The 26,095-nt window shown below is 40.7% G+C and overlaps 2 protein-coding genes across 3 annotated transcripts in view; one reads left to right on the top strand and one right to left on the bottom strand.

Annotated features, from left to right (window-relative positions):
• The window catches only part of STX18 (syntaxin 18), a 60,872-nt gene extending 57,244 nt beyond the window's left edge, over window positions 1–3,628 (top strand). The window contains exons 9-11 of the mRNA XM_039728863.1: window positions 63–132; window positions 711–791; window positions 2,062–3,628. Of these exons, the coding sequence (XP_039584797.1) occupies window positions 63–132; window positions 711–791; window positions 2,062–2,157 (247 nt within the window). The 3' untranslated portion in view covers window positions 2,158–3,628. The remainder of the gene's footprint in view (window positions 1–62; window positions 133–710; window positions 792–2,061) is intronic.
• NSG1 (neuronal vesicle trafficking associated 1) lies at window positions 3,003–25,796 on the bottom strand. Of its 2 annotated transcripts, XM_039728864.1 has the most exons (4): window positions 25,362–25,796; window positions 21,597–21,713; window positions 10,850–10,960; window positions 3,003–5,185 (listed from the first exon to the last, which is right to left on the bottom strand). In XM_039728864.1, the coding sequence occupies exons 1-4, from the start codon at window positions 25,488–25,490 to the stop codon at window positions 4,985–4,987; spliced, it is 558 nt and encodes a 185-aa protein (XP_039584798.1). In that variant the 5' UTR covers window positions 25,491–25,796; the 3' UTR covers window positions 3,003–4,984. The 2 variants fall into 2 exon arrangements, with proteins under 2 accessions (XP_039584798.1, XP_039584800.1); XM_039728866.1 differs by lacking the exon at window positions 10,850–10,960 and having other exon boundaries at window positions 25,362–25,621.
• Window positions 25,797–26,095: the final 299 nt, after the last annotated feature.

The following is a 26,095-nucleotide window of genomic DNA, read 5'->3' as shown; positions in this document are numbered from 1 at the left end:
ATCTGCAGCAGCAAGACATGTTTGCACTAGTTTCTAATGGAGTGTTTCTGTTGTTTTCCAAGACAAATTGAAGGAAAAGTGGTGGAAATCTCCAGATTACAAGAGATATTCACTGAGAAAGTCTTGCAACAGGTTAGTATAATTTAATACTACAGCAGCAAATACAACTTGAAGATTTTCTTGGGGACATTTTGGTCTTGATTGCCAACTTGTGAACATAAAATTAATGAATCTCAATAAAAATGTAGAAGAAAATACTTTTGTTTTGCAAATTCAAAATCAAGATATTTACTGTTGTTACTTATTAGTATGTACCAGGAGTGGAAAATGAGAGATATGTGTTAGAATGATCCCTCTGCCTCAGAGCTGGTGTCCTGTTAAACATGTTATGTAACAGCATCCTTTCTGGAAATGTTGGCACCTCTTCCAGAAGAGCTGAGAAAAATCAGGTTACATTTGACTCCAGATATGGGAGACTTCCTGCTGGTTTTGGTGGTTTCCATTCAGGTTTGTAAAATCACCAATAAAGAAATTACAGCTTTAATGTATTACTCTCTGCCTTTGCATCAATGAAACAAAGATGTTAGTAATACCAGATTTTATTTTAATTTTGAATTCTGCTTGTTCCCCAAGTCCTTGGAAGTGGTGGTGTTTGGTTTTTTTTTGTAACATTCATTGCTATTTCTCAATTTTATTTCTTTTTTAAACAGGAAACTGATATTGACAATATCCATCAATTAGTTGTGGGTGCAACAGAGAATATAAAAGAAGGCAATGAAGACATAAGAGAGGTAATATCTTGAAGTTGTGTTTTAGACTCATTTCTCTTAACTTTCAGTTTTTTCCAGGTGTTGCTTTAAAACATCACATGGAAGGTCATCCATGGGACTGGTGCAGTGGGTGTTTGGTGTCAGGACAGGGGTTTGGGAAAACTCTTCAAGGTAGCTGAGCTTCTCAATAGTTCACACTTGCTAAGCATGATCTGAATAGCTACACAGGACTGCAGAAATCTACTTGGCCTCAGCAGTTTTTAAACATGAAGGTCACCGGGCTTGCATTTAAGCACCTGTGAAGTTTTTTTAAAACAAAGAAAGGGGGGGCAGAAATTGCAGACTACCACTATAAGACAGTGTTGAAATGGTTGAAAGAGAATGCTGAGTGTTAGCAGAAGACACTTTGAACACCTCTTGCATGCTCCTAGTAAACAAACCTCTTCCACTTATTACTAAGTAGAAGGAAAACATGTTTTATTTTGGGAACTGAGATTTCAATAAAAATGGAGTTCCTAAATTAGCCTACTGAGTAAATGGCTCACTTCTTTCTCCCTCCTGAGAGCACACAGAAAAGGTGTCTGAAGGATGAGTTATCTGCTGCTCTGCTCTTCTGAAAAGTGCACCAAACATGGCAGGAACTGAAGCTATATTTTATTTCACTTTTCACATTTTTAGGTAGAACTAAGTTTCCTAAACCATCCTGAGAAACAGTTCTGAAAGATGGTAAAATAAACTTTGTTACTCACATTAGTGTTTGTATCATATAAAAAAAAAAAATTCCTTACATAAATCTAAGAAATCAGAGCAAAAAACAAGTCCCCTGCTGGTCTCAATTTTGGAAAGGAGTAGCCAACACTGGCTCTGAGACTGAAATAAGTGAGTGAGTTACCTCCAGGGGTGTCAGGGATTTTGATTTTGTTTGTTTGTTGTTTGGTTTTGTTGGTTTTTTATTTGTTTCAAGTCAGATCTTTATTAGAAAGATGAAGGCCTGATTCCTTTTAATCAGGTAATTTCCCATTTGAAACTTAATTTTAACTTTGAAGCGTGTACTTTGTGATATAGCTCCTGGAGTTTGATTTGTGCAATGTTAAGATTTTGAGTGTGACTTCAGTGTGATGACTCTAAAGAGGTACCAGACAATCTGACTTGTATTCACCTGAAGTTAAGGTCAAATTTTGTTGTTTCTCTTGTGGGAGGGATGGGTGATGCCACAAACAGGCATTCTGAGCTGCCACTGTTGAAATTGTATTTACTGGTAATGGTAACAGGGATACCCTTTTCCTCACAGGCCATCAAAAACAATGCTGGATTTAGAGTATGGATCCTCTTCTTCCTTGTGATGTGTTCATTTTCCTTGCTTTTCCTGGACTGGTATGATAATTAATTAAACATATATTGGCTCTATGCTCTGTTTGTAAATGTTCTGACTTTTTTTTAGTGGAGTGGGGTATAACAGCACACCTACGTATTTTATGCCTTTTCTGATACCTCTATGATGGAAATATTTTCCAATAAATAAGATGTGCACATATCTACTAGTACATTCATTTAAAATCCTTGTATCAAACATAAAACCACACTTATCCTCTGGAGAACATAAAAGTCTTTGAAAGAGCTGTGAAGAAAGCTACAAGCTGGAGCAGACCTAACAGAAGAAAAAGTAACAGTACTGGTTTTGAGACAGCCACCCACCTGTGCTGTGCAAAGTCCAGCTCCCGTCCCAGAGCAAGAGAAAACTGTTACTGTGCAGAAGCATCTACGCTGTCCCAGGCGTTTATTTCATCACACCACTTCAGTACACAGTGATCACTTTGCACATAAATGACCTTTACTTCTAAGCCTGTGAAACTACTTGTCTCAGAAATCAGCTTGAGCTAATGGTACCAATAATGATAAGGAGTCAACAAAAGAGCTTTACTTGTAAGTGAAAAGAGAGTACAACACAAACAGATTGTGCAATGAAACAGATGTTCTAGGATGCTGGAATAAAGCCAAAGGATAGACAATTAAACTCCTCAAAGTACTAAACCTGGGAGCAATTTGTTAACTAAAAAAAGTCTCAAAACCAACTGTAGATAAGACTCAATAAACTCCCTCCTGATAAATCAGATGGAAAATTGTTTTGACTTCAAGAAGCATATAAACAATCTGTTTCTCCTAGATCATAAGGCTCACTAATTTTTATTGTTTATTGTTACAAGGAGAAAAAGAAGTTGTTTCTCATCAGTATTTACTTTTGCATTAAAGTTGTTATTGTCCTAAATTTAAGGGGAGGAGACGTATCGTGAATCATTTCTATTTAGAACAGTCTTGGGAAACAGACCTTTCCATCCTGTAAAATCTGAATGTCCTCTGTAAGTATGTTGATATTAAATGTGTGTGTTTTCCTGTCTCTCTTCTGCAATGTATATTTCTATACATTTTATGCAACAGGTAGCATCATTCTTAGTGTTTACTATGCACAGAGTGAAAATGTCAAAAGTTACATGTGAATCAATTATATTCAGTAAAGCAGATGCCTGTTAGAAAATGCAAATGTGATATATTTTAAAGATCTTAATATAAGCCTGATATTTTTAATTGCAAAGAAAATTTGGCACATAGTTTATTGCTTCTTAGGCATTCCACATACCATGATGACTTAATAAGAAGCCTTTAACAGCTGCACTGTGTAATGCACATTTCCTATTAAATTCAGAGCACTGAGTCATAATGGTTATTTTTACTATATTGGGATGACAGGCTTCTGCTGGGGAAAAACAGAATTAGAGCTGACCACATTTTTTCTACTACATATCTTGAGAAACAGCCTGATGTTTTCACTTTATTTTTGTACACTCTAGCAAAAAAAAAAAGGAACTTTTGACATGTTCACTCTACCTTGTCCCATTCAAGTTACATGAATAAAAAGGCAACTTGCTTGCCCAGATGCTTCACACGCTTTTGTATGTTAAATTAAGATGTCTTTTTATAATGTATATTTAAGATTTATAATAAAAATGAAAACATGATTTCACACAAAGAATAGGAAAGTTTGTAATTACAATGGAACTTTAACGTGCATCCACAATACTATGTTCTTCTACATCTTTTCCCCTCCCAAGCCATACACAAACAGTTCTACTCTTCACTCTGTTTCACATGGAGCTTTAACAGCCAGTTGTGGTATCTAACACACTACTGTTTCACTTGTGATGCTCCCTCCATGTTTTAAAAAGTATCAAACTGCAAACCATACATAAACAGAAAGTTCTTTCTAACTACTAAAAAGGGAGAATGTGAATGTAATACAGGAGAAAATTTAGACATATTACTCCTTCAGCTGTATCCAACAAATGACATAGTGGACTACATGTACTGTGAACAGGTTTTCTGCCTCTTTAGTATGATCAAAAGATGTCATTTCTCATTAGAACATCCTGAACTGTATATTTTTTACACTATCCTCAACATCCACCACTAAAACTGCCTGTGTTTTTCCATAAGTCTATCTAGTTTGTGTTTCAGTGCACATCCTTACCAAGATGCTAAAGCCACAGTGGAAATGCAGTTAAATCCTGCTGACAGCAATAAGAAAACATTGAGCATGCCTTGTTGCAGAGAACTTCATTATCACTTACAAAAACAGTAAAGGAAATGTAAGGAAAAATGCGACCTGACAGTTTCTTTCTCCATACAAGTCATTACATTATGCCCCGATGTCAGCGCTGACTATCATTCTTGCTTGAGCCCAAACTAAACATTACTTACAGCTTTCAGCTAAACAAGAGATCACTCTAGTTATGGCTGGGGTGTTTCAGTTTGCAAAATGACAAAGAATTCAAAAACTTAATAAATTAAGTATCTGTTCAGACAACAGAACACATGATTTATCTAAGGTCCAAGCCCTGAAAATCCAGTGACAAAATCTATCAGTATCCAATAAACTGCAAGAACATATCTAATATTGGATTTTTTTAACATTGAAAATGGTGTCAAAGCTCTACAGCAATGCTGATATGCACCTGGCATTATGCCCATGAATGTTCTGCAGCAAGTTTTTGTTTTCAGTTTTTTTCTTTTTTTTTTGCAAAGCAGTATCAGCAAACAGAAGCAGTTACACCATAAACATGAGTAACCTCTAAATTATCCATAATTATATTTAATTGAAAGTTCCTTGAAGTCCCTTAGTTACCTTCAAATGACATAGTTTTAATAATTAGCTTATCATACTAAGCTGATTTCTCAGCAGCTTCAGTCTCCTGTTCAGACAGTTTCTCTTCTGACAGTACTGTCATCCACGGGGACACGGAGCGCGTGATGGTTTGTTTGGCCAGGTTGTAGTGGTTTATGACTGTGTAAAATTTCCCTCGAGCGCTGGAGTCTTGTTCAGAGTAGTAGTTTTCCAACCCAGCTGGAATGCACTGATTATTCTGAAAAGAAAATCCATTGCTTAGATTTCAGATACAGCCCCCTCCTACACATGAAGCAGATTAAGTTTTTTTTTCTCCTTTTGCTACTGTATTTGTAGCGACCCTCATGGCAGGGAGGAATGATGAATCTGACTCTGTGTTCTTAAAAGGCTAATTTATTACTTTATAATATTCTATTATGTTAAAGAATACTATAGTCAACTACACTAAAGAATACAGAAAGGATACTTACTCAATGCTAAAAAGGTAATAATGAAAACTCGTAACTCTTTCCAGAGTCCCGACATAGCTTGGCCCTGATTGGCCATTGAGTCAAAAGAACTCACAGCAGAATCCACTGAAACAATCATCTGTGGGTAATCAATCTCCAACCACATTCCAGATAAGCAAAACACAGGAGAAGCAAATGAGATAAGAATTGTGTTTCTTTTCTCTGAGGCTTCTGAGCTTCCCAGGAGAAAAATCCTGGGCGAAGGGATTTTTCCAGAGAATGTGAATGCCACATTTTCCTTTTAGTCTAAGCCAAGAGACACTCTGTGAGTCAAGATGCAACATACATCAATTAACTACAGTATTGTCCTACTGTGTTCAAAATGTTCCTCCCTGCAATCCTTAAACTACTCATGCATTTGCCAGGAAGACCAATCTGGATTTATATGCCGGAGTAATGAACGTACAAGAAATGTGCTTGCCTAAAATCATTTTGAAAAAGTATTCAGTCTCCATTTCCAGCCACATCTTGCTGTTTATTCCTGCCCACCAAATTCCAACTGTTTGGTTTACAATTACAGCTGTCCGTATTGTACTGTTAGATTAACTTCAGGCAATTTGCCCTGGTGTTTGCAGTCTGAGGGACAGAAATTAATACAGATATATTGCTGCCAATGTATGAACAGTTTTACAGCCCAGTAGCTCACACATTATAGGGAAAACTCTGTGGGTGGCCAAGCATATGTGGAAGTGTGTACACACATACAAAATACTTCACTCCTCATTGTCAGAAAGACGTAGTCAACAGCAGGCTTTTAAAAACCTCTCTGGAGCTGTGAGACTACATTATTTCATTTCCCAAGAATGTAGGAGCATTAAATAGAACCTGCTAGATGCTCAAAGCTTTGGAAAGTGAAACAGATAATTTAGAGAGTAAAATAAAAGTCAAATCCACTTTGCTGTCATCTTAAAAGCCAAAGTGAAAGTGCCTGTGCAGTGCATTTGTCACAGGGATCATCCAGAACTCTTCCAGTCACGGTGCAGGAAGAGCCTGCAGAGCAGCTCATTGCACCAAAGAAAAAAGTTATTTAGGCATATACTGTGACCCCCAGGCTTTGCCCCAGAAGGTCCTGGGGTCTCTCTGCAGGTCCTCTTGCCACACTGGCTAGTCCAGGCAGTCTTGCCTGACACTTCAACATGTTAGGGCATGTTGAAGCACCTGAGCAATTGAATTGACTCTTGTAAGCTACAAGTAGCTGCAGCTTGAAGAAAAATTCATGTAGTCATTTCTACTCTGGCTGTTTGGAAAAGAAATAGGGTATTCAGTCTTCTTGCTTCCAGCACTGGAGGACTAAAATTTGTAACACTACAGCACAGCAGCTTTGAACTGCTACTGTTCTACTCAGCAAACAAAATTTTATATTGGGAATTTCTCAGCAGAAAGACATGCAAAAATTCCATGGGCATTAGGACCAGATTCTACCTTAAAAGTGTCCACATTTACTTCTGAGCTGACTTTTGTCCATGTGAAAAAAAAAAAGGCATAAATAAGCATCACGAGTAACAACTGTTTCAAATGGATTTAAATCATAAAGCAAAAGATGGGTGAAGACCCAGCAGACAGTCTTGGCTTAATACAAATTTTTCCTCCTAAAAACGAAAAAAATCATCAAAAGGTATGAAAGAAGAAAGGAATACTTGTCAAAACAAGAGGCCCACAGGTAGTCTTAGAAGCTGCCTGCCCCAGACAAATTCAGTCACATGGCACGTGTGATGGCTCAGACATGCCTGGCTGCCCCCAGGCTGGCAGCCCTCCCACAGTCAGCACCTCACTGGCTCCAAGCCGTGGGTGTGACAGAAGCCTCCAAGCAAACCAGACTCACAGAGTGCCCAGAGTTTCCACGGCCACCCTGGTTCCCTTTATCTGTAACCTTCTGCCAAGGCAGCAGCTGGGGCGAGTCTCCCACTTTTGTTGAAGTAGCACCACAAAGCAGATGGGATTTAACCCTGGCTAAACAGCACCTGTGTCAGTTCAGCACTGTAAGTGAACAGAGGCTTTCCTGTGCCCACAGTCAGTGTGTGTGCCAGCAGCAAGACTGGCACCTAGATTTATAAAAACATAATCCAGGAATATGGAATATTGCTATTTGAGATGCATATTCATATACATCAACCATGTCGTCTTCTGGAAGTATTATCCATGTTTTATCTGGGATAACTGACACTACTTCTGATGTGATAAAATGACTAAGAAGCACATAGACACAGACATATGTGTAGTGATTATTTCACTTAGTCATGGGATGTAATCACAATTCTAAATATTTAAAGTGGGGAAAGGAACACAATCCATTGAACTAATGAAATCTGCCAAAGAAATTCAAGCAAATATAATTATTAGAGCTGAAGACAAGCCAAGATTAATGACAGTCTGAAAAAAAGCTACAGAATTCTGTGTTGCCTTCAGAAGCAATTTGCTTTGTTGCAGGCAAAAATGACTCAGTAATGTTTTTTGGTTTCTTTTTTTTCGGGGGGGGGGAGCCTTGTAGTTGCACACATGCAAGACATCTGACAGAAGAGCCTCAAGAAACAGACATCAGTTTCCCTCTTGACTGCATTTTTGCTCCCGGGATTTCATGCTTCTAGAAGAGATGGGAAAACAACCTCTCCTTTCACTCACTGCCCCTTGTGTACTGCCTGAGGACAGCCCCTTGGATTAGTTCCCAGTCAAGGCAAGCCATGCAGCACTCAGTGACTGAGTGATGGGAAGATGGGAACTGCTGCTGATTCTTACCCTGCCACTTTCAGCTATGTAGAACAATTATTTCCATCATTTTTATTTGTTTCCATGGTTTCCAGATGAGAGAAGAAGGAAGGCCATGAGGAGAAACTGGGGTGCTCCAGAGTAACTTGCCAGTCTTCTTTTTTTCACAACCCTTCTGTTTTGGAAATTAGTTACAGGTTATGGCCTTTGATGCCAGAGAAAGCCCTGGTTGCCAGTCTATATCTGGCTGAATTAAGAGGATTCCTTTTGTTCCTTTGACATGAAGACCCCAGTGGAATTCACTTATAAATAGTATCTTCTGTCATGTTAACTTTGCTGGGTCAATAACTCCCAATTTAACAGATGATGGTGTGGTCTTCAATGCACTGAAGTGACTTTGTTGTAATGCCCACAAACCTGTCAGAATGCAGGTGCTTTGGCAACAAAAGCTAAAGGGTAACAGACAGGGTACAGAACATACTGAAACCCTGGGGAAATTGTTCAGGATGTAAGTGCACTCAGGTTTTTGTGGTGAGTCTCACAGCAGGTTCTGATGAGTGCTCCAGAGAAGCAATCTGCACAGCAGCAGTACTAAGGCTGTCTCAGACAGCTTAAGCAAGCACAGAAATAAGACTGCTGTTCAAAGGGAAATGAGCACCTTTTTAAGCACACCTTCATGCCCTGGAGGCGTAGTACAGCAGAAAGCTTTGGAACTGCTCCATGTATGAGAGCATCAAAGCACAGAAGAGTGAGGCTGACTCAGAGCTGTGGTTAGCTCAGCCTTTATGCAGAGATTCCTGCAGCACCAGGCTTCTTGAGGCAGGCACCTTTGCCCTAAACCAGGAACTCACATCAGCATCCAAAGCCTGGGAACATCCAGGCCAGATAACGTTGTTGAGTCCACCTGAAACATGAAGCCAGGCCACAGAGACACTGGTCTCAAGGTGACAGATTTCAAGTTTCCTAGGACATCTGTGCCAAGCTATGCCATTAACATATTGTGGACTCTCCCAAAAAGACACAAGTAAATACAAAGTCATCTTAACAGTGGTAGTTTTCAGGCCTTGTGTCATTTGCCAACATCCTTATCCTGCAGAACTCTTTCCTAAAAGAGGTACATGACCAAAGATGCTCTGTCTGCTGCCATTTTGCCATCAAGCAGCTGGAAACAGAACACCAGCTCCAAGAACACCACCAGGAGAGTAACCATGACATAGCCCTGTGCATGTGCTGCACCTTATGAACAGAGCATGAGCTATGGGACATTCTGCCTAACTTCTGTCCCAAACACAACCAGACTCTGGTCACAGGGCACCTGAAATACAGCTGAGAAAGTGTTCTTTCCTTAAATGTTTGTGACACTGGCAAGAAAAGCCACAAGAAGCCAGAAAGCTGCAACTCAAAGGAGAGAACAACTTGGTGTGAAGGGAAGCAGAAGCAGGAGGCTGTTGCTAGACTCACACAGGAACATGTAACTGGCTGTTCCTGTCAAGTCAGGATCACATCAAGACAGGCTTGAAAGGAACATAACAGTCCATATTCCAAACTGTTCAATGACAAGAGAAAGCTTAGGGGAAAAAAAAGCCTATTGTCCCCTGAGACATGAACGCAGAGGGGTTTCAGTGCCTGTCTGAGACAACACAAAAAGCCAACAGCAGCTCCAAAAGCTGGATCTCCTGACTTACAGCCAAGTATTCTAACCACAATACCTTTTGCCCTTGAACAAAGGGGAAGCAGTAACCAACTGAATGCTTGAGCCTAAATTAATTCAGAAGGGCATCACTGATTATTATTTTGAACTAGATTCTTGTAAGATATTTATGTGCTTGAAGTGACAGATAAAATCCTGAACAGGATTGTTGAGGAGTGCTGAGGCAGCCATCCCTTCTAGAATCCTTTTGAAGTTCATACTGGGTATCCATTTAATTTATTACATGACTAAATATTATTAAAAAAGTTAAAGGGAAGAATGCCATTAACACTGCACTTCTCTTACCTAATCACAGCCAAGTTCAACTCTTCTAAATTTACAACTGGAAAGTTGATGTTACTTTTCTGACTTTTGGCCCAGGTCATAGCAAAGGAGCCAGCACCACCATCTCACACAAATAAAGGGAGCCCAGCCTCCTTTTGGTTAGAACCAGTATTTTCTACAATAAATGTGTTTGCCCTTTTTTGGCATCACTTTTGGCAGTAGGGCTCGGAGGTCACTGTTCTAGAACAAGAAGTTCTTAGTACAAAAATAACCCTGAAGTAACTCTACTACTCTTAATGAGAACATCAGTCTACTTTTTCTTTGACACATATTCCAGATTTTTTTTCTCCACATTTTATCATTTTCTCATTTTCTAAGACACATTAATTTGGAGGAACGTGCAACATTAAACCATATGACCCATAAATGAGGACTTTGTCCAGACAACTGCAGGTGAAGTTCGTTTGAGAGACACCAGTGTTTAGACTTTGACTATATTTTCAATGTTTAAAGTATTAGCAAAATAACACTGTAAATACTGTGCAATTCTATAAAAATTATAAATTACAAAGCAAAAGCATAGCAGCAAGCATGCTAACCAATGTAAGGAAACACCAAATCTATGCAATACAGCATGCCTTAATCAAGGTTATGCCTAAAACAACACAGAATATTACATACTCTACTGTTTTTCTAGAATGGGTATGTAATTTACCTTGAAAACAAATCCTTCTGGACAGGTATGATCATACTTGTAAACCTTGTAGACTACCAGAAATACAACACATGTTAAGAATGCAAGGGCAAAAAGGACCAGCACAGTTACCTGTAAAGAAAAATAAAACATGCTTATGTTAGTAATGCATTGCTTATTCCATTGCTGCTTGTTACTGCAGGCAGCAGAAGTCAGCTGTGAATGCACTTTACAGTAAAATCAAGCAAAGGATAAAACCAGCTGTTTAATTATTGAGGGAGAACAGGGAAGCAGCACATAAGTGCTTCTACCCTGCCCTTCTCAGAAGAAAGAAGATCATCTGGGCAGTGCCCCACTGCCTGTGTACTGCAAGGCTTTTTTCATTGCATTTCTGTTCAAGGCACATGAGGCCAGGACACACCAAGGTAGCTTGTGTCTGCTGTTTTTTCAGTATGTGGATGATGTAAGTCTAAGTCTAGTTTGTGTCAGCTGCTAAGCATGTCTGTGTTCCCTGCGCCTGTCCAAGAATGGAGTCAGGTGATAATAAATTAGCACAGGTGTCATCCAGAGGTGACTTGCAGGGCATGGACAAAGTAATGCCAGCCCTCTCTTGTCAGGATTAGAGGTCACTGCACCTGCTCTGATAGTTACACCAGTAACCTGCATTCTTGGTTACTCAATACTCCTTAATTTCTAGGTTGAAACAGTACTACTGCATCACACAGCCTGCAGAGGAGTAGATCACTGCCAGATCCATAAGGAAATCCCCCTGTTCAACACTGGGCTGATCTCCAGGAGCTGTGTGGCACCTCCTCCCACAGTGCTCACAGAGATGCCATTACACACAGCCTTACATGGCTTTTCACCATGTCCTTCAGACCTCTCTGCCCCTGAGCTTGGGCTGCAGACAAGTCCAAGACACACCTTAAAACAAACCTGAAATCAGTGTCAGGATCAAGCTAACCTTTCCCAGGTACAAACTCTGAGCAGCTGGACACCAGCAGCCTTCTGGTGTGTCACAAGACAGAATTACATCATCCATTGGTGAAAGAAAGCACGAAATTTTGTCCTGCAGTTACAGTACAAAGCTCTCTAAACCAGACCCATTTTTGTGGAAGGTGTGAGCTGAGCAAATAGCATTCATTACCTGGGAAAGTATCCCAGATGTGTGTTTTTTATTATTCTAAGACTTCTACTGATAGACAAATTAGTAGGTAATGGACACTATCCGGTAAGAGTGATTGAGATGAATTTTCCTTTGGCAAGTTAGAAAGCACACAGGCATGTTCTACAGCATAAGATACAGTAATAAATAGAAACAAACAAGATTACATGATTAATTTTTTAAAACAAAGTGATAAAATATGATCTAAATTTAAAGTAAGATGCGTAAACTAGCTATATACACCTCCTGAAAAAGGAATTTAGGCATATCAGGGTCAATTAATTGAAACAAGAATAATCTGGTATTTGAAAAAGCCAAAACAAAAAAAAAATTGTGGCTTTGCCTCTTCATAAAAACAACCACCATCCCTTTTGATAAACCTCTGAACTAACACAGTTTGCAACACTGCAAGCTGTGTGTGGCAGTGGTGTTAGGACATTTCAGGACAACAGTAAACTTAAGGGACTTCCCATCCTGTGAAAGCAAATCTCATAATAGGCAGAGAACAGCAACTGCTGTATTTCCTGGCTGAAACAAGGTTGAGCACAAGGTTGAGTACTGTGTGTTGCTGAAGCCAAGGATTTAATAAGGATTTTTGATAGAAAAAAAAAAGAAAAAAAAAAAAGGGAAGGCTGGAGTAGAGGCAAGGAGAACGGCAGATCAAAAAGTAATTTAGCAGCAGAAATGTAGATATTAACGTAACAATTGAAATGAGACATGGAGCAACATGTTTAGTTTCTCAGCAGTCACTACAGTACAAAAAGAAAAAAAAGTATTCTTAATTAACCTCTGAAAACATCACACTGACAACAGTTTTCATATCTAATTAGCCTTTCTGCAAGTTTATTACTTGTTTGCATACACAAAAATTAACATGGATAGCTCACTCTGTCTTGTCAACATTGTATGTTCTCCTTACATCTCCCATGCCTCCATTCCCTGCATGAATCCAGGAGACAAAGTACCTTTTCACCTTCCTTTCTGGTCATTCTCTGTGGCCCAGTTTAATAACAACCAACACTCCCACACATCCCCATTGCTGGCCCAGCTGTGCCCTAGCTCAGCCCTTCCAATTGTTTTTTTTATCAGATTTCTGACTCCACACAGCCTGCACCAAAGGCTGCTCCCTTTACGAACACAGGCCTGTGACACGGGACATGGGCTTCAGGCAGAGCTGCTGTGGCACAGATCAACTCAGCTCGTATTCTCCACCACAGACAGGAGATAAGAGTTTTAAATGTTAGGAAAAATATTCTTGGACAATATATTTGAGAATATTTTTGAAAAGTATTCTGTAAAAGTCTTTTAACCGTGCTTCCTGGCCCTTCTACTAGCAGCCAGTAGCAGAATTGTAATGTTATTTCCACACTGCAACCATTCAGACATACAGAGGAGGTCTCAGGAACATACTGAGGCAACACACTAACAACCTATTTTGTAATTCAGAGTAAATGTTAAGACAGTAAGAAAAAACTGTTATTTCCACAGTCACTGCAGGATCACTCTTCAAAGCTTCAAAACTGCTCTGAGAAGTCACTGCTTTTAAAAGAAGATAAAAGCCCAGTGCTGTGTTGATTGCTGGAGCCTGGCAAGTTGCGGAGCCATGGTCTTGGGTGATTTGCTGAGACCTGTTTTCAGTGGCATAGTGGAGCTGTGAGCTCTCACTGCTTGTACAAGTACTTCCATTGCCACACAGTAAGCCATGGGAACAGTTCTCAGGGGTCCTGCTTCAAAAATATCACAGAATTTTCTCTCTCAGTTAGTGTATTTCCTAATGTTACTAATTTTGGTATTAACATGTAAATTTTTACTGTCATTATCTCCAGTGATTTGCAATCACACTCCATTTGCAAATCCCTAATCAAGTAAGCTCTTGTCTCCTTCCTATTAGGAGAGAAGCTCCCTTCTCTTACCATCCTTCAGGATACAAGTAACTTCTATTTAAAGACAGTTGCAGATGAAAATGGCACAGATGGAATCTAGCAATGGATTTCTTTCCAAGGTGATTGCCATCACCTGTTAATGAAATCCACTTCTCCCTTTTAAATTGAAAATCCTTTTCTTTCTTCTAACAGCCATTTTTCTTCATTCTCATAATAACCCACCACTGATGGCCCACATGGACCATTTCTGAACCTGAGGCAGTCAGCTTCTCTCCCTAAGACTCTGCAACCCTAACTCTGTGCCTCACCTTCTGAGCCCTCTCTTCCCAGATGCTTTTCAGAAACAAAAGCATGAAAAGAGAGAAGGCAACAAGCAGCTCTTCAGACCACAAAGAAACCTCAAAGCTGTCCTTTATTCCACAGCAACTTTGCACACTCACTATAAACTATTTTCTCCTTCTTACCAACACACTGCTCACAATCTGCTCTCTTCCTCAGGCAGGAGGAGCTGCCATGCATGGACAAGCACCACTGCCCTTCTTCTGGAAGGGAATCTTGAATCTCCTTTTTTGTGGCAGCCAGCTGGCAATGCAGGACCCCACACAGTACATTCACAAGCAGAACTCTTGTGAATTACTCTGATCATTCACTGCCAAGTACATCCTGCAGAACTCCAAGGTGACTGTCACACCTCAAGAGTGATGGGATTTTAAAATACTTTTCTTGAAGTAACTATAAGATAGGACAAACAACCATTTCTTTTAACTAGGAATTTGAAGTGTGATTTTGCTTTCATCTTGACTGTGACATTTAAAGTTAGTTTTAAGGGGATCTGGCAGCAATATGAAGCAAACAGAGAAGATGACAAGATATTATGTATGTGGCAGATTTTTGAATAGATTGTAAGTGAAGAGCAGAAGAAGGACAACGTCTAGCCAGAAGCCATTAGAGTAATCAAAATGAGAGATGACTAATGAATGAACTAAGCATACCCAGAGCAAAAAACCTGTCTTCAGACTCTGTAAGCAGTTAGCTGAGCAAATGAAACTCACCATATCTGACAACTACACTATCATGTAAACAGCTTGTGCTAAGGCCTTTACCATAAGATCTAGCAGATCTTCCCCATCAGTCCATGCTACTTTGCCTCAACTGTGAAAGACTACAAGCCATATTTTCCCTGCCTGGCTACTGCAGTCTCCTCCCTCCTCACTCCACTAATGTTTATTTGGACTGCCTTTTTAATCAAGCTGGAATACTATAGCAAAACTGTACCAACAATGCCTGCTTCTCTTCACACCCTTTCCTGGTTATATTTCAAGGCACACCCAAGTCTACCCATTTTGCTCCTCTCAGCTCCATCCATTTTGCTGTTTATTTTATCCCACTGTCCCATTAAAGTCTGGGTACCATTCATTTCCCCCCTGACTTCACTTCTACTTGTCTAATCCTTCCTCTTGCCTGAGATTCTTTCATAGCCACTCATACTGTGCTGTTCTGCACCACGCCTTCCTTCATGCTTTTTCTTCTGTCAGCACACAAACCCATGTAGAAGCACTCCTCTTATTAGAAGAACTAAGAAGATATGCAATGATTTCACTGCTCAGTCACTGGCTTTTGGTCACATCTCCTCTCTGCTCCACATCTATGCATTATCTGTTTCAATGGCAGCCTCTTATTAGAAGAACTAAGAAGATATGCAATGATTTTCACTGCTCAGTCACTGGCTCTTGGTTACATCTCCTCATCTATGCATTATCTGTTTCAACTGCAGCCTTTTGGGAGCACAACTTTAATTTCTGATAGGTTTGTGAAGTGTGAGGCACAGACTTGCTGCCAGCCCTGAACAAGAAGGGTGAAAACATACAGAGCACCTTTCATAGGAAATGATTCACAGCCAATTAATGCTTTGCTTACCAGTAAAATGCAGAGACCTTTGGGGTAAAACACAGCAACTCTGTACAACTACTTAGGACAGAAAATTGAGATTATTGCTATCCAATTTAAACTACAAGAGAATTTTAGGCAGATGGCCTGTAATTACAATAGATTGTGTCTGGCTACATCCCACAGACAAAAATTCATAAAACATTGCATTGACTTTCTTGCTAATGGCCATGACCTCCATTTCACCTCTCTCCACTAAAATCCTGCATCTCCAGCTACACAATGCCCTCTACCAGCATGTTAGAGAACACAAAAATCAGCTTTCCACTTATCACTGCTTCTGCAAAATTATGTCCTTGTTTGCTATTACCTCAGCCTGTCCCTGGAAGTTTAACTGTAAAACATGTCTGAAACAACACAGTCAAGGATTAAGAAATATAAGAAATTGGAAATGGCAATGTGAAGGAAAAAAGGAACATTTACATTCATACATGCAACATTTGACTCATATTCATTTACAGAGCAATGCAAATTACAAAGGACACCCTGGTGCAATGCCCTGTGCTTGCTATGGGAATACACAGGATGACCTGTGACTCCAAAAGACAACCAGGTGCGTTGTTTCAGAAGAGTATTTCTCACATTACATGTCATGTTTAGCTGTATGACTGGTATCCATCCACTGAACTCAACTGCTTCACCACAACATTCCCATCAAAACCTTGTGCTCAAAGAGGATGGGGGAAGATTGTCAAACACTGTCCCTCTCAACTAGAAATGACAAAGAGGAGAGAACTGTCTTGGTGCTTACCTGGAGATGACTGGGAGTAGCAGCAAAAAAATGCAAAAAAGGCGGGCAGATTCATGAGGACAGGAAGAGAAAAGCTACAGAACCAGAGCTTATTAACAGCACCACTGCAAGACAATGGGACCAGTCTGCAAGGGAATTGATTAATGAAACCTGAGGGACACACTGTTACACAAAAACAGGTTAACAGGGCACTGGCCTTGAGGTCCTAGAACTGCAGCTTAACTCAGCTGTTCATGGCAGTGTTCCTGTCATCGTCTATCACACAGCACCGTACATTGTATTTCTTAACAGGGATCTGAGGAAGCAGTTCAAGAAACCCTGTGGCACCAAGATAAGAATCTTACTACCTTCTCATACAAACCCAGAAGATACTCTTGAGGCCAGGAAAAAGGCTGGATAATGTTATTACAGAAGAGGAAAGGTTATTTAAGTGATGCATCTGGAGAGATCCAAAACATTGTCTGTGTCACCTGTGTGACTGGTTCTGTTCCAGTAAATGGGTTTCTAATGGAGGCAGTGGCACAGGACACCTGACTTATAGCAGGGGAGCTGTGCTAAGCATCCACTCTACTTACATCTTCCAGCTCTGACTACAAAATTCCTTTCAACCAAAAATTTAGCAGGAGGATTATCAATGTCATATCAGAGAATATCAAACATTAAAAAAGGAAAAGTGGCATTTGCCATGCAATGCCTTTACTTGCATAAATTATTTAAAAATAATTGTTACATTGAAAGAACCACCTCCTTTTTTCTTCTTATTTGAAGTAGCAATGAAAAAAGTTTAAAGCCTGCCAAACACTCATACTTGTGAGCTACTTTAATCCTGTGAGTAGTTCCACTGGAGAAACAGAACTACTAATGACAGTAAGTACCTGTCACTCTTCCAGCACTAAGTGACAGACAGAATCTACTTAAGGAAGTGATACCTGTACAGGAATCAGTTGACATCTCCTGCTCTTAAAAGACTTTTAAAGTGAAAGCAAAGAGCTACTCAAGACACAAAGTAACCACACAGCACAAAGGAGAACTGTTTTCCTTGCTTCTGATTATTTTTGCAGCAATAATAAGAAGAGGCATCACTAAGAAGAGGTACAAAATTGTTGAGGCAGAAACCTGTTTGAAGGATGCCCCTTTTAAGATAGAAAAAAGCCCTGAACAGTTAGACATATGGTGCATGCATTTTTGCAGTCTTCAAGTGACCAGGTAAAACTGCAAGAACTGATCTTGAAGTTTCAATTCCTCTTCCATAAAGTCATGCAGACATTTCATCAGCTGCTTCTTACTTGATAGTACAGTTTGCATGGTCTTAGCACAGACATAAGCTTGAGGCTTTGGCCCTGCAGTTAGATGTGTGTAGAGATGAAGTCAGAAGAACTGAACTGCCTTTGAACAGAAACCAAAGGCTGAAGGCATAACACAGCTTGGGTTGATTTAAGGGCTTCAAATTTATTATGAAAAATCAGTGTTTGCTTTCAAAATACCTATAAATGTTCTTTATTGAGGTTTTCTCAAAGACAGAAAAAAAGTCATGCTTTCCTGCAACAGATTTTTTTAAATTGTTGTGTTTGAACACAACTGCCAGCTGTAGCCCAATCAGTGGGTGCCAGAGTGGACATCCCACTACACAATCCAACTGGAGGTTGTAAAAATGCTGCTCTGTCAATGGGGGAGGCAAAGGTTTGGCCCTGGGTAATTCAGACCATCCATTTTTTTCTGCCCTAACTTCCTCCTATGTTCTGGTTCACAAGGGTCCTTTATTATTCTGTAGAGTGGACAATTTACGAGAGAAAAATCTGCCTTGCTCAAAGCTGCGTTCCAGATGTGAAGAACCAGCTCCCCACATCAGCCTACACTGTTCAAAGAACAAAAGCAAGACTTCTGTTTCTCAATGGGAAATAATCTTAAGTGAAAAAAAATCACATCTTCCTTGGTGTGGTTAGTGCCATAAAAATAAATTAAGACAATAGGGTTCTCAGAATCAGGAAATCTTCACATTCCTTTCAGAGATTCTGATTTTAATTCAAAATGTGGCTTCATAGAGGAAAATTATACTTGCAGTTTTCTTTGAAAACATTCTCAGCTCTGTTATAATAACTGTAGTAATGTGAATTGAATGCAGAAAAATACATTTTTATAATTGATTATTCACCAGGTGCTAAAACACCAAATGGTCTACATGACATATGCACATGCTGGAGTGACTTAATTTGTTACAATGTGTAACTTCTCAAGAAGAACAGCTTTAGATGATCTGCACTGCTGAATCCCAAAAATGCAATCTGCTTTGTCATTATTTAAGGAGTACATCCTAGAATACACATGTGAGTTATTTGTAAATATGACTGACTCACTTGCTTTATTTTTAGCACAACACTTGGGCTGTGTCTTGTGGCAAGCTTTTGCAGTGGTGATGTACTATACTGAAGTCATTAAAATGGCTTCTGAAAGTTTTTTCATGAACCCAAGCCAAAGTCAATATCTCACCAGTTAAATAATGCATTTCATAATTACAACAAATATTTAATTCTCAAACAAATATATTTTTGCTTCCTCAGAATCAACAGCAGAAGTTAACATGATGGTTCACAATTAGTAAGGACCCAGGAGAAAACCTCACACAATCAGTACTTTTCATCTACATATTTATGAAACATTATCAACTATTCATGTAATATTTACTACTGGGAGTGGTGAATACGACAGTCACCCCCACTGGAGAGAAAGTCAGTTTTCTTTAAAATGTTGCAAGCAACATAATTCAGTTTTAAAATTGTTATACAGAGATCAAAGGACATTTTTAGGACCTGAATGTTCTCCATAAACATTATTTTCATTTAACTGAACCAAAATTTTCCTAACTGATCAGTCCTCATAGTCTTCTCTGGAAACCTAGACTTACAGCCACAATGTGAATCACCCTGCAATTCCCAAGAGAGAGCAAATCCTACAGAAACCTCTCTGTGATGCAGCAGTTACCTAGCAGCAAAACCTAGCAACCCTGTAGTATGAGATTAATCCCAGAGCGATCATCATAAAGTAATATCTAAAGAATATTTTATTTAAGTATGCCATCCAAAGGTATATAAAAATGCAATGCAAAAATCCTCAGGCTTTTAGCTGTTCAGCTACACAAATTAGAAAAGACTACCCAGCAACAAGCTATTTATTTGTTTTCAGCAAGGTCTCATTTGCTCAGCTCTCCCAACAAAGACAGATAAACCTCCCCCTCCAGGTTTCCAGAAGAATGCACAAGCCTCTTAAATGTGACTAAGATATTCAAAACCTTTCCTTAGCTACAATTCAATGTTCCAGCTATTAAATCCCTCAGGCCCTACTGCTGAACCCTAAGTGCAAAGTTCTTCCAGGTATAGGCTCTGCTCAGCTGCTTGGAACCAAAGTCCTATCAGGGCATTCAGACTAAAAACTGCCTCTCCTTTCTCTTCTACAACACAGTAAGCATTTTCCTGTCACCTTAGTGTGACCAGGACACGCACAAAGACAGCCAGACACAAGCTCTCCTTGTTCTGAGCTGTCCATTTGCATTTACCCTGCCCTCACCTGAGAGGAAGGGGATTGGTACCATGGACTGGAACCAGCTGGTACTCAAGGACTGGTACCGTGGTGCCAGGAGGATAAAGAGAGAATGTGAGTCAGAATGTAGCATTTTCCCAGGGGAATGGGATGTCCTTGCCCCAAACCAAGGAAGAGGCAAAGCTGGAACTAGGTTTCTTACCTCCTTAGTAAAAGCCTACCACAGCCCACAACATCTCTTCTTGGCTGTCTGGGGTGGTTCCCACCCAGGGAACCCACACCCTCCACTGTATGGCTGAAGCCCACCAGGTGAATGGCACTTAGAACATTTGTCGCAGCAACACTCTGCAAAGTTCCTTTCCAAATATAGTCTCATCCCTCCTTGAGCCTTCACTGTGTTTGTTTAGCATGCTCTGATTCCACTGAGAGCTGCATATAGACTTCTGAAGGTCAGCTTGGGCCTGGGCAGCTTTTAGAGCACTGCTGAGGCACAACAGTACCAAAATCTCTGCGTGTGCCCTGAAACTCCTTTCATGCAGACAGAGTTTAGAACTGTGCAGTAGAAAGAGAATCCACACCTTTACTGAAACTCTGTATTTTCCCCTCATACTAAATGTTTGGCTTTCCAAAGGTATTTGTACTTGTGCATTGCAGTGTGGATGCCTACTGCTTAATAATGCTTTGGCATCCTTGGATAAGATGCCAAATTCGAAGCACCAAAACTGCAGTCTTATTGTTAAAAGGATAGGGAAGCACGAGCTGAAGTGCCAACTTTCCTGCTTTGCTTTAATTACACAGAAGAAAAATTATCCTCTGATGGGAAGGGAGAAAGGATATTCAAGCCTTGCATCAGTTAAGCCCTCAGGTTTCCTATGGGACTAATGAAGGGAGTAGTAGGGTGTGGAGACAATCTGAGTCAGATTCTTTCCGAGCTGCTATGTGACAGTAACAGGCACCACCAAACCATAAGATTAAATGGGACCAAGAAAACTGATAGGAAGGAGCTCTGGTGTATATCCCTGGGTTGCCAAGTCATATATTTAACTATAAAAAATACATAATGCACTATGACAGTGCTTTTAAGAGAATGGTTTGGCCACAGTGATAAAAAAGAAGCCAAAAAGAAAAGAAATGTTCTGGTGGCTCTTGTCCTTCCACAAAAAGAGGAGCTTTATCCATGCCATGAGCACTCCCCTGTGCAGCCCACACATACCCTGGCAAGGCACATTCTGGAGCCCACACACTGACAGAAAAGCCTTTGGAATGCATCTGCCAGTGAGGGATTACAACCAATAAAGCTGCAAGATTTGATTTTGTTTCTAATTGTTCAATATTGAACTATTATAGCATTGAATTAATTTTTCTCATGTCCAGCTATATCCACAACAGCACTCTGTTATAGCCAGCTCTGATTACAATCAGCAATTGATTTTAAGCACTTCTGCAAACACAACTGAGACATTAACATCTTCACATAGCACTGCTTACCTTAAATCTTTCTGAAACCCCTTCAGTGATGCTGATTGTGAATTCAGCTATTTTAGGAGTACGAAACTTTCCCTTCTTGCGATCAGGTTCATATTCTGTTTTTGTTTTGACCACAACCTTTAAGAAAAAGAATCAATCACAAAACCGTCAACTAAAGCTGGCACAAAAACCTTAATTATTCTTTAACTCTTCTTTTACCTGCCTACAGGCACATCGAGCACCATACCTTTCCCCTCCCCACTTTGTGTAATTCTTCTTTGAAAGTGCTAAATTATTAATTATTTTTTCCAGTATATCAGTCATCAACTAACTTACCTCTCAAAGTGGTTTTGATGGACCTACAGCAAGACTTGTTATGCAACAGTTTCTCAAAGGTTCCATTTTTTCATCTGTGGTGATACTGTGCTCTTATACTAGGCAAGGATAGGTCAAATCCAAATCATGGACCTTCCCACTTTGTATAGTTTGAAAATAGCCACCTCCATTTGCTTCAGGGAATTCCATTAATGGGATTTCAAACTGGACACCAACAGGGGATTACTGAGGAGTACCCATAAAAATCCTGCAGATGACAGGCAGGATTTTGAGTTGGAAAAAGAAAAGTGAAAGAACCCATGTAGTCTAGTTGCTATTCACCATGTGATAGACTATGGCCCTTGGCACTCTTATTTTTAACATCTAATTTCTGAAGTATCAGCTGCAAGCAGCAAGATGCACACGAACCCTTGTGTTAATGAGATTTCTGCAAACACCCAAGGCTCTTCAGTTTATTCCTTGCTCTGAACTACTGCCCCAAGCCACACAATTTAGCACCTTAGCCATATTCCCAAAATACTCATTACGTCAGTCGTATCTCTAGTGTTCTCCCAGGCATTCTAATCATACAAAATTTTCACATACCTAACCTATTTGCCTCATTTTTGTCTTCTGCATTTTTCAGGAACTTTTCCCAAGTATTATTCTCAAGCTAATGTACAGTTTATTCAGTTTATTGTAGTGATGGTGCTATTACAATTTGCTCAGTTTCCTCTGTTTTTCCAAGGAGTAAGTATCTACTCTTTTAGATTTCTGAAAATCAAATTCTATCTTTAGCACAGCCGATGCTATTAATAGCAAATACATTAATCACAGAAAGGCCTGGGCTGGAAGGGACCTTGCAGATTATCTTGTTCCAACCCCATGCCCCAAGGTAGGGACCCCTTCCGCTAGACCAGGATGCTCAGAGCTCCACCCAACCTGGCCCTGAACACCTCCAGGGATGGGGCATCCTCAGCTTCCCTGGGCCCTGTGCCAGGGCTCAGCACCCTCACACTAAACCTACTCTCTGTTTAAAGCCATTCCCCCTGGTCCTGTCACCACATCCTCCTGTAAACAGCCTCTCTCCATCTTTCTGAAATTAAGATGGTGACACTTCAGGTAGCCAGACACTGGAATGACAAGCTTTGGGCCCCCTGAGTGATGCCTGGAATTGTCACTGCACCCAGACTCAGTACTGAATGTTCATTAGACACTTTCACAGTATTACACATACTTGTTCAGGACATAGGTTTAAAACCTACTTACCTATTTTCAGCTACAATTAGTAAGATAGTAATATACTATTTAACTTTATAGCTGCCCAGCAGCATCATGGAAGTTAACCACCTGATGATTCCTGGAATGCTTTTTAACATCTTAGTTCCCTTCCTCCCCCCTTTATGTTACATAATCTCAGGCAACTCAAGTCACATTCAGCTGACACTGAATGTACAGTTCTAACTGCTTGGTTATGTAATGTCTTCTTTTGTTTAACATATCTAAATATGAATTTAAATCACTTCATCCCTTTAATTTAGAAACTGTCAAAATCATCAAATCCTCAGTGCTGTAGTCACTACTGTTCAAGAAGTTGTGCTTCACTGCCATGCTGGAGCCTTGCAAGGGGATAATAAGCATAGACATGTGAAGTATGTACTTCTATTCATTATACATGAGTGTCTGCATACTTCAGAATTTGATCTGTGTGTCAATCTTTTCTTAATACAGTTTCTTATTTTCCTGTCAGTTGCTCTGCTCCTGCCTTTGAGTCTCTAACAACCAGTAAAGAGACACTGACATGACTAACCAGTTACAGAAGGACAAGAGCAGGACCAATAAATTTAATTTTCCCCCTCTATGTTTGCAAAAGGAAAAGAAAGCCAATATACAATTGGACAGCGGCGAGTAGAAGAACCAATCAAATATTCCTTTATTTAAGTCTCTAGCTTAGCTGGACATTTGCTTTCATTCAAGGCAAATGCCATCCAGGTGGCAGGAGTTGTGCCCCATTCCAGCAGGAGCAAAGGGCTGGCACAGAGCCCCTGGGCTCAGACAGAGGCTCTGCTCAGGTTAAAGCTATTACCATGCAGATCCCTCCTTCAGACCTCTGCTTAGCAGGGCAGGAACAGAACAAATTCCTTTGGTGGCTGGTCCTTGGTAATGGGTTATCTGCAGTCACCAGTTGGCAGACGTGTCAGACACGGTCAGGCTCAGCTTGTTCTAAAGCCTCGGGGTGCGATTTTGTCCTCAGTTACAAGATTTACACCCATGTAACAGAGGGCATAAAATGGACCCTCAGGCTCCTGAACAGCTGTTATGGCTTATTGCATTTATGCCTGCCAACTGGTCACCACACACAACACAGAATGGTCTTGATAGCAATTAAAATGGAGGTCACACATTTATTTGTATTGCCTACAAGCAACACTCTACCGGGGAAAATTTCACAAGCTAAAACTCTTTATCCTAAGTTAAGATTATGTGAATTTTTTTGAGGTTTGAGGAATATGTAGCTACCAGTTTATCTAGAAGATGAATTCAGCTTGTGGAAGACACAAGGTCAAAAATAAAAACTGTATGAAGACCACAAAGCTTTTTATTAGCAGACGCATGTGGGAAATTACAAGCAAGACTCCTATTAAAACAGGATACTGAAAACCCTGAAAAAATCCTACTCCTATGTGCCTCACGGGTAGTAGCACTTACTGAATTCTTTATTGTGAGGACAATAAACATATTTACAGGCTATCACATCACCTTTCTAAATATTTAAAATTAAATCCCTAATAATCAAGGCATTTAATGAGGAATGCAGGAAGCACATTTCCCTTCCAACCTGCAAGCAGCTCACTGGACTGCCCCCTTCCAGCTACAGAGGATATCTGAATCACCTATTCGGAGGGTTTTGAACAAAATAAATTGCCAAGGAGAAAACTCAATGGCCCGTTCTCATCTCATTATTTCAGCTTGTCTGGGGTTAGCATTAGTTTCTTACTGAAGCACAGAAGGAAAATGGAAGTGCTCTGTGTTGCTGGTATGCCCAAGCCCACCTCACAGAGAAAGAAGGCAGGGCTCTATTCCCCCATCAGGGGGGCATCTTCTGGACAGAGAAAATTTGTATTATTCACAGACAATACACAGGACCTTCTAGATGCAAGAAAGAAAAATACAGAATAGGAAGGGCTATGACAATACAGCACAGAGAAGCTTGCATTTGTATAGTACATGTTTCATATAGCAGCACTGAAATCTCTACATGCTTACAGCTACCATTTCACACTGATTTTTAGTGCAAATCACCATCAGTGGATTTTCATGAGCTTTTTTCCTTAGAGGCAACTAGCATGCATTGAAACACCCCATATTTCTTGTCATTTCTAAGCTGCTCTCTACCCATAACCTATTCTTTTGTTGTTTGCCAGAGATCTGGGTGTGATTCTCCAGGGTGGAAACTAAAGCCTACTGTACCTTATCAGGAGGTGGGAACTGGAGCTGATTGACATCCAGGGGTGTGATCAGGGGGATGGTGTCAAATCCATCCTCCAAAAGGGGCTGCTTTGTGCTCTTCTCGCTGAAATTATTCCCCAGTTTCACCATTCTTCCAGGATAGAGGGATTTTTCTGCTGGCACACACAGGCACACACGCAAAGAAATGCAAAATATCAGAAACCAGACCTTTTCCCAGCCCTCGGGGACCCGAAATACCTTCTGGAAAAAAAAAAAAATTAAATTAAAAAAATAAAAATACGTGTTGGTCGCTATGACTCGGTTAGCTACTGGCGTTCTGGGAAGTACGAACGACGACCAGAGCTTCTGTCGAAATTAACACACCCCCAACCCACCAGGCGCACAAAGCAGCACCCCAAACCCCCGGCACGCCAGCCCGCTGCGAGCGATGCCGGCGGCGCGGCCGGTGCGGCATCGCCCGCGGGATGCGGGATGCGGGATGCTGGATGCGGGATGCGAGATGCGGGGGCTCGCAGCCCCATCCCGCCGCTGCCCTCGCCCCCTCCCCGCCCGGGCTGCCCCCGCGGGGCCGGGCCGGGGCCTTCCCCGCTCCGCTCGCTCCTGCGGTCAGCGCGGTGCCAGCCCTGCAGAGCCGGGGATGCGAGCGCGGGGCCGGCGCTCCAGGGTTAAGGCTCACTGCGGAGCCTGGCAGCCGGCAGACTGAGGACGCCTTAGAGCTCGGCTGGCTCGGGGCG

This window comes from Passer montanus, unplaced genomic scaffold (genome assembly GCF_014805655.1).
Source record: "Passer montanus isolate IOZ18808 unplaced genomic scaffold, ASM1480565v1 scaffold67, whole genome shotgun sequence".
NCBI lineage: Eukaryota > Metazoa > Chordata > Aves > Passeriformes > Passeridae > Passer > Passer montanus.
This window is presented reverse-complemented; position numbering and strand designations above follow the sequence as displayed.